Source organism: Xyrauchen texanus, chromosome 18 (genome assembly GCF_025860055.1).
Source record: "Xyrauchen texanus isolate HMW12.3.18 chromosome 18, RBS_HiC_50CHRs, whole genome shotgun sequence".
Taxonomy (NCBI): Eukaryota; Metazoa; Chordata; class Actinopteri; order Cypriniformes; family Catostomidae; genus Xyrauchen; species Xyrauchen texanus.
Genome location: NC_068293.1, coordinates 38,605,104 through 38,617,825, shown reverse-complemented (window position 1 = coordinate 38,617,825; position 12,722 = coordinate 38,605,104). Strand labels below are relative to the sequence as shown.

Genomic DNA, 12,722 nt, shown 5'->3' with positions numbered 1-12,722 from the left:
ATGAGAGGTCAAATGAGAATGGCCAGACTGGTTTGAACTCTGTACAATTGTGGTGAGAAGAATAGCATCTCAGAATGCTATTCTGAGATATGGGTTGGCGCTGTTATGTCAGCTCAAGTGGTACCTACATAATATTAGGCAGGTGGTTTTAATCTTGTGGCTGATTGGTGAGGAGATATATATATATATATATACACACACATGCATGAATCAACACACACACACACACACACAGGCGGTCAAATGTTTGGAATACTGTACAGATTTTGCTCTCATAGAAAGAAATTGGTACTTTTATTCACCAAAGTGGCATTCAACTGATCACAATGTATAGTCAGGACATTAATAACGTGAAACATTACTATTACAATTTGAAAGAAAATAAACTACTTCAAAGAGTACTTAACAAAAAAAATCTCCACGTGCAGTAATGACAGCTTTACTGATCCTTGCCATTCTAGCTGTCAGTTTGTCCAGATTCTCAGGTGACATTTCACCCATCTCTTCCTGTAGCACTTGCCATAGATGTGTCTGTCTTGTCGGGCACTTCTCACACACCTTACATTCTAGCTGATCCCACAAAATCTCAATGGGTTTAAGAATGTCTGTGTTTCTTTGCCCACTCTAACCTTTACTTTTTTGTTTGTCTGTTTCAAAAGTGCCTATTTCTTTGCAATTCTTCCCATAAGGCCTGCACCCCTGAGTCTTCTCTTTACTGTTGTACATGAAACTGGTGTTGATCGGGTAGAATTCAATGAAGCTGTCAGCTGAGGACATGTGAGGTGTCTATTTCTCAAACTAGGGACTCCGATGTGCTTATCCTCTTGTTTAGTTGTACATCTGGCCTTCCACATCTCTTTCTGTCCTTGTTAGAGCCAGTTGTCCTTTGTCTTTGAAGACCGTAGTGTACACCTTTGTATGAAATCTTCAATTTCTTTGGCAATTTCAAGCATTGTATAGACTTCAATCCTCAAAACAATGATTGACTGATGAGTTTCTAGAGAAACTCTAGTTTCTTTTTTGTTGCCATTTTTTTTAGCTAATATTGACCTTAAGACATGCCAGTCTATTGCATACTGTGGCAACTCAAAAACAAACAAGACATTATTACGGTACAAAAGACAATATTAAGCTTCATTTAACAAACCAAATAGCTTTCAACTGTGTTTGATTTGAAGTGATTTTCTAGTACCAAATTAGCAATTTAGCATGATTACTCAAGGATAAGGTGTTTGAGTTATAGCTGCTGGAAACAGGGCCTGTCTAGATTTGATCAAAAATGACTTTTTCAAATAGTGATGGTGCTGTTTTTTTACATCAGTAATGTCCTGACTATACTTTGTGATTAGTTGAATGCCATTTTGGTGAATTAAAGTACCAATTTCCATCCAAAACATCTAAATCTGTACATTATTCCAAACATTTGGCCCCCAGTGTATTTGTGCGTGTGTGAGTATATGTATGTATATGCACACTCTCAGCAAAAAAGAGAAACTTCCCTTTTTCAGGACTCTGTATTTAAAGAATTTTATAAAAAATACAAATAACTTTACAGATCTTTATTGTAAAGGGTTTAAACAATGCTTTCTATGCTTGTTCAATGAACCATAAACAATTAATGAACACGCACCTGTGGAATGGTCGTTAAGACACTATCAGCTTACAGACGGTAGGCAATTAAGGTCACAGTTATAAAAACTTAGGATACTAAAGAGACCTTCCTACAGACACTGACAAACTCCAAAATAAAGATGCCCAGGGTCCCTGGAGGCACGAGAACTACAGATGTGGCCAGGGCAATAAATCAGGGCAAAGTCCGTATTGTGACTCCCCTAAGACAGTGCTATAGGGAGACGGGAAGGACAGCTGATCGTCCTTGCAGACCACGTGTAACAACACTTGAACATGATCGGAACATCCGAATAGCACACCTGCAGGACAGGTACAGGATGGCAACAACAACTGCCCGAGTTACACCAGGAATTAACAATTCCTCCATCAGTGCTCAGACTGTCCACAATAGGCTGAGAGAGGCTGGACTGAGGGCTTGAAGGCCTGTTGTAAAGAAGGTTTTTACCAGACATCACCAGCAACAACGTTGCCTATGGGCACAAATCCACCTTCGCTGGACCAGACAGGACTGGCAAAAAGTGCTCTTCACTGACGACTCATGGTTTTGTCTGTCCAGGGGTGATGGTCGGACTCATTCCTATCTTCGAAGGAATGATTGTTACACCGAGGCCTGTAATCGATTTGGAGGCGGAGGGTCTGTCAAGGTCTGGGATGGTGTGTCACAGCATCATCGGACTGTGCTTTTTGTAATTGCAGGCAATCTCAACTCTATGCGTTACTGGGAAGACATCCTCCTCCCTCATGTGGTACCCTTCCTGCAGGCTCATCCCGACATAACTCTCCAGCATGACAATGCCACCAGCCACGCTGCCCATTCAGTGCATGATTTCCTGCAAGACAGGAATGTCAGTGTTCTGCCATGGCCAGCGAAGACCCCGGATCTCAATCCCATTGAGCACTGGGACCTGGGGGATCGGAGGGTGAGGGTTAGGGCCATTCCCCCCAGAAATGTCCAGGAACTTGCAATTGCCTTGGTGGAAGAGTGGGGTAACATCTCACAGCATGAACTGGCAAATCTGGTGCAGTCCATGAGGACGAGATGCACAGCAGTACTTAAACCCCCGCCCCCTTGTTCAGGGACACATTATTCCATTTCTGTTAGTCACATGTCTGTGAAACTTATGAATTTATGTCTTAGTTGTTGAGTCTTTATGTTCAGTTTGCTGAAAATACAAGCAGTTGAAAGTGAGAGGACATTTCTTTTTTTGCTGAGTTTATATGTGTGTGTGTATATATATATATATATATATATATATATATATAATTTGAATTTAGCATAAAATCTAATATCATGGAATGGCTGAAAAATATATAATTGCTTTAGCAATATCGCCCAACCCTGGTTACACCCACAACCCTTCATCTGTAAGGATTGCATAACTTCAAGTTTGTAAAGCAACGAAATTAAAACTAAATTCACTCCAACAATTAAAAAAATAAATCCATTTTAAAATGTTCCTGCTGGTGCTGCAGTTTGGCCTTTTCTGTGAGTTGCGTACAGAAAGGTCATGGGACATGAGACTGGTAAGGGAGGTGGGGGGTGTTAGAGGGCAGACTGAGATTTAAGGAAGGTGAAAAGCTGTGCAAACCTTCCAAACTTGTCCTTGCTGGGGGAAGCATTGTAACAGAAAGAGAGAAAATTATACATAAACACAGGTTCCAACGTCTACCATGCATGTTCACTTCAAAACAAATTAGCTTTGGGAACTAATTGTAAGTCATTCTGGTTAGTGTGTTGGTTCAGATCCTACGGAGTGACGCAAAGGGTCAGTTGGGTCACACAGTACATTGAGAGGCAGTTGTTCCCAGAGCTAACATTCACACCATGCAGAATTCACTCCTCCGGGAGCAGGAACACTGTGGGCTGAGTTCAGAATTGAAGTCCATGTTCAAGATAAGACCAGGAAGTTTGTGATTAGTCAACAAAACAATCCATGCAAGTAAAAGGGAACCAAGGCCAACATATTCACAAAATGACTGAAAACAGATTTGAGCTTATAAAAGAATGACAAACAGAAACACACACACACTGCAAAAATAGAGAGAGCGAGCAAACAAAACAAATAAATAAACAAAGGAAAATGTCATTGTTATCTGTTTAAATGCATCAGACTCATGCACAGATTTACTCCTGACCACCACTAATTTCATACTTCTGCAAATCCTTTCACAATACAAAGATGAACTTGTCTCGGGCATATCTATTACATTTCAATCACTCCAAACAAATTGTAAATGATTAATCAAATCAGTTTATATTCTTGTTTTAGTACCAAAAAACATCAAAGAGGAAAAATTATCTAATGTGATTAGAGGGTTTAAGCAACTGCTAATGGTACAAATGTGCAACAGCAAATTTATAAAGGTTTTTAAAGGTTCAAAAAAAGTTAGAAACCAATTCATAAATTGAACGAATAGGTACGTCCATTTTTCCCCCCCCATATTTCTCTTTCCACATTTTGTCTCTTACTCCTTTTATGACACAAAAGGCTGTGTTTAATAAGTAAATATATAGTATGCGCAGCGTCAGTGAATGGTGCTGCTCTGTTGACACAATCTCACGCACAAGCTGGTGATGCACTCACGCTATTTTTAGCCTTCACAGCGGTGTGCAATATTTGAGCGCTACTCAAGAACAGCATCTCAGATGTAGATGCTCAATACTTCAGTTCACTTATAATATGCATTTAGAATGGCACCGGAGGTGCATTTTACCAAATTTTGAATAAGAGGCTAATTAAACTACTATGAACTGTCAAACAGACACAGAGGGCTTTCTGGTTTATTTTCTGCTGAAGACATGTTAATTTTGTTGCGACATTATCCAGTATACTAGTTATTAATAAAGTGTTTCTTTATAAGATATACATTTATACTGAAAAAATGTGTAGTTTGTGTTTATTTACATATTAAAGAGTACTCCCAATTAGTTGCAAACAATAATGTAAAGATATTCTAAACTGATTATGCAAAAAAACAACAACACTGGTATCGGCAGATACAGGGATGTCCGATTTCGGAATCAGAAGAGAAAAAGTGGTATCGGTGCATCCCTATTTAAAATAAAGTTACAGTTGTTAACATAATTAACAACATTATTTAACATGAACTAACAATGAACAATACTTTTAGGCCTACAGTATTATTAATCTTGGTTAATGTTAACTGCAACAAATACTAATACTTTTTAAATGATAAGTTATATGTGCTAAGTTAACATTAGTTAATAAATTATAAACTAACATAAACTATCAATGAACAATTATATATATTTTTTAATTTGCATTAATTAAGATTAATAATCAGCCAAATGTCTGCCAGCAGTGCAATGCATAAAAACATGCAGATAAGGGTCAGGAGCTTCAGTTAATTTTCACATCAACCATTAGAATGGGGAAAAAATGTGATCTCAGTGATTTAGACTGTGGCATGATTTTTGGTGCCAGATGTGCTGGTTTGAGTATTTCTGTAACTGCTGATCTCCTGGGATTTTCACACACAACAGTCTCTAGAACATATTGCGAATGGTGCGGGGGGAAAAAAAACCATCCAGCGAGCGGCAGTTATACGGACGGAAGCGCCTTGTTGATGAGAGAGTTCAAATGAGAATGGGCAGACTGGTGCGAGCTGACAGAAAGGCTACGGTAACTCAGATAACCGCTCTGTACAACTGTAGTGAGTAGGATAGCATATCAGAATGCTCAACAAGTCAAACCTTGACGAGAATAGGCTACAACAGCAGAAGATCACGTCAGGTTCCACTTCTGTCAGCCAAGAACAAAAAGTCTGTGGCTGCAGTCACAGGTTCACCAAAACTGGACAGCTGAAGACTGGAACGGGAGATTAGCAGCATGAATGTGCAGCTGGCAAATCTGCAAAAATTTAATGATGCAATCAAGTCAACATGGACTAAAATCTCAAAGGAACGTTTCCAACATCTTGTGGAATCCATGCCATGAAGAGCTGAGGCTGTTTTGAGAACAAAGGAAGGCCCTCCTCAGTTTTAGTATCTATAACACGGTGTTCCTAATAAAGTGCTCAGTGATCGTATGACTTCCTTTTAAGGCTTTATAAACTTATGAATGAAATGAAAATAATGTTATAAATATCAAAGTATTTCTAAATACTTAAAAATGTCCCTCTTTTTGGCCAACTTTAGTTTTGGTCATTTTTAAATAGTTAAGAAACGGCTAGATTGTAGTCCAGCCATTTCTTCCATAAAGTATCTACGTCACACTATGTAACACATTTGCATAATGCCAGCCTAAGGGCTACTTTGGCCTGCCCTCAAACAAACGTAGTTATAGCAGAGGCCAGGATGAGTTGGGTTAATGTTGTTGCCACGTCGAGAAGATGCTGTTTTCTTCACTGCGAAAGCAAAACCTCTTTGTATGGACTTCCAAAAGGCAGATGAATTGAAGTATCAGTGGTTAAAATGTATTTTTAGCACTGTTCCTCAGCAGTACAATCACAACCAATGCTGGATTTTCAAGACAGTTACTCCTGAATGATGGTGCAGTTCCCACTTTTTTGGGACAATCTGGCAATTCAGAATCACAACTTGTATGTATGCTTGATTATTTGTGGATTTATCTGCTACCAAGAGTTGTGTTGTAGCTACGGTATACCAGGTGCATAACTGTAGGCTTCTGCTAACCAGCTAGCTAATGTAATTGTGTTGAAATAGTCTGCAATCCAAGGTAGTGTTCAGATAACTTGCTCACTAACCCTTTAATACACCCAGTATTGTCCAAATGGGAGTAAGCCTCTGTTCTCTGTTCATATCTTGGGCAAAAAAAGTTCAGCTACACCCATTCCAGCAAAAGATGACTAACTGAGATGCACTAAGTCTTTTTACAAGCTTTGTTAGGTTCACAATAATAATCAGTGTACTTTTAAGAAAGCTACTAAATTAAAACTTACCACTGTGAAACATCCTGCTTAAGTTATGCTTGTGAAGGTGGTTCAGGTCGATCAGCTTGTTCTTCCAAACTTTCATTATCGGTCTCGGGCTAGAGCTGGTATGGAAAAAACCGACGCCACTGTTACCATAGTTACAATAGTGTTCGCAGCTGCTCAGGAAGCCTGAAACTCAGTTATGGTAAGGGCCGTTACATTTCGGACACATGCTCTACACGGATAACCAATCATAACAGACTAGGCCAGCTGACCAATCAGAGAAGACTGGGCTTTTCGGAAAGGGGGGCTTTAAAGAGACAGGAGTGTTTGAGCTAGAGTATGAATAGCGGGGAAAACATTTTACAGTATGAGAGAAATAATGTGTTTTTGAACATTAAAGCATGAAAACCTATTCTAGTGGACCCCCAAAATAATGAACCTGTAAATTAGCTTAATATGGGCTCTTAAATTAAAGTGAAACCAAAGCACTTTGCGTTCACTAACAAAGTTTATATTTGTTCATTTATATTTTCATATTGTTCATTGTTATTTCATGACACCTAATGCATTTACTAATGTTAACAAATGCAACCTTTTTATAAAGTGCTACCACTATTTTATTTAAGAAAGATGGGGACAATAAAGTGGCTGGACTGCTGTTCAACACCACCAGAACAAGATGTCTGCCAACTGAACATGCATTGCATCGCTCATTATAACGGGAGCAATCTATTATATAATTTTTTTTGTCAGTTTGTCCAGACTAAGATGTAATTGTTTTTAATTACATGGAATGGTAACAGGATTCTAACGTTAGCACTTCTTTTTCGAGACCCGCCATTTTAAAGGGAGGTTTTTAATTTTTACTGGCCCAGAACCGCACAGACGTGTTCTAGATTGGGATTCGGAACTGGCAACAGCTCCATTTTGGTGGAACAGGGGTATCTAGAGGATCAAGGATAAACGTTGTCTAAGATAAGAGCACATTTCCTGAGCTTGATTCCATGGGAAGGGATCTACTGTCATTTCCTGTGGCAATATTTTGCTACTAACTTATAGCAGCAGGCTAAGTCAAACAATTCCACAAAAAGCATTTAGCACAACATGTGCTTGTAACAAAACCAGTGAGAGCAGTTATCATCAGTCTGGGCATAAATAGCACAAGCACAGGCAAGATGAGAGGAGCTACAGAGCTGAATATTTCTATGTCTTGATGTTATAACCCATGTTATTAAGTAAAGATTTGCTCACGAAGCTGCCGGTTCTCTTTAAGTGAAAGTAACAATTTAGTGCTTGTTATACCCATCAATGTAACCTCAAATGTAAATCACACAAGTGCATATACATTTTTCTTTTATAAAATAATGCAGTAAGTGTAATAAATGTGTAAATAAGTACATATTTAAAAGGCACAATCATACATTAAGAAATTGTTTAACTTCAGAAAACATTAAGAATTTAACAAAAAGTGTTTGTTAAAAATGTTGTCGTGTTTGATTTCCATAGCAGTTTTGATATAGTAGCACTTAAGTTAATTTTTATAATAAAATGACTGTTATATGTGGAATTCTATTTTAATTTTTAGGTTCCAACCTTGTGAATATTTGTTTTTAAAGAAATTTCAAACAGTGATAACAGTTTATATTATTAAAAATGCACTTTCATGACATATATTTTGATACCATATAAAATTTGTACACAAGCTAAATTGTGATTAAAATTATCAAAAGCAAAATATGAAAATTAATTTAACAATCTTGCATACTATATCATGTGGAATCTTATATATGCCCCCTTCGTTTGCTTAGAGGAATGTTCTCGATTCAAAACAAGTTAAGCTCAATCGACAGTATTTGTGGCCTAATGTTGATCATCACAAAATTTAATTTAGACTAGTCCCTCCTTTTCTTTAAATGAAGTAAAAATCTGGGTAACAGTGAGGCACTTACAATAGAAGTGAATGGGAGCTAATTTCTGAATGTTAAAATACTCACGGTTTCAAAAGTTTAGCCACAAGACATAAAGTATATGTGTGTTTAAACAAGATTTTAGTTTGATAGAATTAATAGAAGAATTAATGTAAGTGCTTTTATAAAATTATAAGCTTCACATTTCTGTTTAAACCCTCCAAAAATTGGCCACATTCACTTTCATTGATTTTTGCTTTTTAAAAGAAAAGGAGAGATCAGTCAAAATTAGTTTCTATGCCACAAATGATGTTGATTAAGCTTAACCTGTATTGAACCCGGAACATTCCTTTAATATATTTTTCAGTTTTCAGTTGCATTATGCTTATATGTCAAAAAGTCTGCAGAGCAAAACAAAAATTTGATGCCAAAGGCAGTTCTTTCTCCAAGGTGTCAGTAGAGGCTTGAAAACAGCAAGAACAACAATAAAAAATCTGGAATTCACTATCAAATCTGTATCAAATGAAACCTAAACTCCCTGTCTGTATCCACCACAATGCCACACAGATCTTAGAGCGCTCAATGCAATGCCTGCCAGTTGCTAGGCAACAGGAGTACCAAAAGCATATATTCCCATTTCTCACCTAAATTAGACAGAAAAAAATGAAATATGAAATAACTGGCAGTCACACTCGACTGGTTCAGTAATGTTCACCAGAGTATGTTCCACAATGTTGTATTCTGAATGGATATGGTGCATGGGAATACACAAGAATGAAATAATATGACTAATATTGTGGCTAGACAGTATTGCTGGGTTGACCTTCTATGCTTGTTTCAATGAGTTAGGTCAGACGTACAGAGGAGTGACATCAGGGGGCACGTAGAGTCGGATTCATCACACACAGATGAATTCACATCACATATCTATAGAAGTTCACGGCCAGAGGGAAAAGAGAGACAGAGAGAAAGAAAGTGTGTGCAAATACTGAAAGGGGGGAGGGGGGGGTAGTGTCATCTGTGATCTGGACAGCTTCCATTACTGCTAGTCTCAGTGCCAAGCCTTTCTCAAAGGCCTAAGTTTCCTTTTTTGTCATGGAAAAGGGAAAGATAAAATTAAATACACTCACCTAAAGGATTATTAGGAACACCATACTAATACTGTGTTTGACCCTTTCGCCTTCAGAACTGCCTTAATTCTACGTGGCATTGATTCAACAAGGTGCTGAAAGCATTCTTTAGAAATTTTGGCCCATATTGATAGGATAGCATCTTGCAGTTGATGGAGATTTGTGGGATGCACATCCAGGGCACGAAGCTCCCGTTCCACCACATCCCAAAGATGCTCTATTGGGTTGAGATCTGGTGACTGTGGGGGCAATTTTAGTACAGTGAACTCATTGTCATGTTCAAGAAACCAATTTGAAATGATTCGAGCTTTGTGACATGGTGCATTATCCTGCTGGAAGTAGCCATCAGAGGATGCGTACATGGTGGCCATAAAGGGATGGACATGGTCAGAAACAATGCTCAGGTAGGCCGTGGCATTTAAACGATGCCCAATTGGCACTAAGGGGCCTAAAGTGTGCCAAGAAAACATCCCCCACACCATTACACCACCACCACCAGCCTGCACAGTGGTTACAAGGCATGATGGATCCATGTTCTCATTCTGTTTATGCCAAATTCTGACTCTACCATCTGAATGTCTCAACAGAAATCGAGACTCCTCAGACCAGGCAACATTTTTCCAGTCTTCAACTGTCCAATTTTGGTGAGCTCTTGCAAATTGTAGCCTCTTTTTCCTATTTGTAGTGGAGATGAGTGGTACCCGGTGGGGTCTTCTGCTGTTGTAGCCCATCCGCCTCAAGGTTGTGCGTGTTGTGGCTTCACAAATGCTTTGCTGCATACCTCGGTTGTAACGAGTGGTTATTTCAGGCAAAGTTGCTCTTCTATCAGCTTGAATCAGTCGGCCCATTCTTCTCTGACCTCTAGCATCAACAAGGCATTTTCACCCACAGGACTGCCGCATACTGGATGTTTTTCCCTTTTCACACCATTCTTTGTAAACCCTAGAAATGGATGTGCGTGAAAATCCCAGTAACTGAGCAGATTGTGAAATACTCAGACCGGCCCGTCTGGCACCAAAAACCATGCCACGCTCAAAATTGCTTAAATCACCTTTCTTTCCCATTCTGACATTCAGTTTGGAGTTCAGGAGATTGTCTTGACCAGGACCACACCCCTAAATGCATTGAAGCAACTGCCATGTGATTGGTTGATTAGATAATTGCATTAATGAGAAATTGAACAGGTGTTCCTAATAATCCTTTAGGTGAGTGTATATAGACTAGAACTGACAGGCTTTACTTTGTGAAATATAACACATAACACCCCAAAGTACATTAACTGATATTACAAATAAGAAGATATATAACTACTCAAATTTACCATACCATGTTTTATATTAAGTGTTTGTTTGTTTTTTACAATATTTAAAACACATTTCTTGCATTGTTAAATAAATAAAAAAAATTACTGTATACAGTCTGTTAAGGTAACTACATGCTTATATCAGTAGTTTCCTAAAAGCATGATCAATATGGGAAAAAAAGAAAATATTTAATCAATCTCCGTGCTTGGGTCTCTGAGGGTTATTTGTCATGAACATAATACAACAGAAATCTTCAGCTAAAGGTCATCTAATAGGCGTCATGTTCTTTAAGCAATAACCTACTTAGCTTTTATTTTATTTTGAGTATGAGGTAAAATATGAACCACACACGTTCTTGACAGGTTCCTTAAAATTGACCGTTATGTTAAAACATACCATTATCGGGGGCCTGAGTAGCTCAGTGTGTATTAACAGTGTGTCATTAAAGGGGCTGATGAAAGAACAATTCTGCGGACAAAATTGTTACAGACCTCCAACAGGGACATGTCAACATCCTGTACATTTGACATCTGTCAAGAAAGTGCTCTGGACTTAAGGTATGGCAATTGCAAGACCTTAGAACCCAGCCCAAGGTCCCAGAGAATGTAAACATAATAATTTCAACATGCACCCATTGAAGTATCACTGAACAACAAAAATCAAGCTAAAATATTCATCATATTCAAGACTGTCATCAAGATCAGCAACCAACCATCCACAATTTTAATCACTGTATGATGACTGGATTGGATTATTCTTGTTCAAAAGTGCTTTTAAAAGCTGGATCACTGTAAGTGTATTCAGAGGCACAAATTCAGCCTAAATCCTGGCTTTGTGCACTTATAGTTGAATAGCGACTGACAGTATATGCATACATAGGATGACATCTGCTGCAAGCTCATAAGAGGAGAAGGTAAAACTTGGATTTTAGCCTTCCTCGTCATATTTATAACCATTATTATTATGGACTAGTGTCTGTTTTACCAGGCGATTCACGGACATACGCTAAATAGCAAATAACTGATCTATAACAGTCAGAGCGATGCACTTTGGAACCTATACATTGATCTCACTCAAACACACACACACACACACACACACACACACACACACACACACACACACACACACACACACACACACACACACACACACACACACACAGCCTCTCAATCAGGGCCTGGCCCAAATCAACCGAATGTTAAAGTGTATTTATGCGTGTTAGTTTGTGTTTATTGCAGTCCGCCGTAACACACATGCATGATGCTCGTCTTCTCACCTTCTTGATGTTGTATATGCGCGTGAGCATCCCGACGCCTCGGTCGTTCAGGATCGTCAGTTTCTCCGCGAGCTTCTGCTGGCTCGGCTGCAGCGCGCCCCGCGACATGGCTCAAACGACCGTTAAAACGCGCTAAATCACAACAGGTTCCCCGTGTAGTATTACAGGGTAAGGTGGCGAAACGCGTTGGTTTGTAGTGTTAAAATAGGCCCATATTACGGGCTTCGGGCGCGTCGTCGGGATGTGTGTGTGTGTGTGTGTGTTTTTCTAGGTGTAGCCCTGACGGCCAGAACGAGGCTGCTTCCGGCAACGACGTCACTTCGTCACGTGACTGGTGCCCTCCGACGCTATTCTGAAATATTCTGGCTGCGTCTCGTTTGGAAGGCTGCTTGCTAGGTAGGACGCGTCCTTTGAAGGCTGCAGTATATCGAGTGTCTTCCTTCAAACAAACCTCGTTTAAACGAGACGGCCTTCGTAGGACAAACGGAAACGGAACGTAACATGGTTGATATGACAGCACGCCACATTTTAGCAAGCGCGAGCGCTTTGCGTGAGAAGGGAACAAAGTCCC

General features: G+C 39.1%; 1 protein-coding gene across 4 annotated transcripts in view; it reads right to left on the bottom strand.

Moving 5' to 3' along the window:
* Positions 1–12,474, bottom strand: part of LOC127658901 (nck-associated protein 1-like) — a 62,004-nt gene extending 49,530 nt beyond the window's left edge. For 2 of the 4 annotated variants that reach the window (XM_052148457.1, XM_052148458.1), the window contains exons 1-2: positions 12,152–12,474; positions 3,222–3,239 (exon numbers count right to left, since the gene is read on the bottom strand). In XM_052148457.1, the coding sequence (XP_052004417.1) occupies positions 3,222–3,239; positions 12,152–12,259 (126 nt within the window). In that variant the 5' untranslated portion in view covers positions 12,260–12,474. The remainder of the gene's footprint in view (positions 1–3,221; positions 3,240–12,151) is intronic. The other 2 variants (XM_052148459.1, XM_052148460.1) reach the window with 1 other exon arrangement.
* Positions 12,475–12,722: the final 248 nt, after the last annotated feature.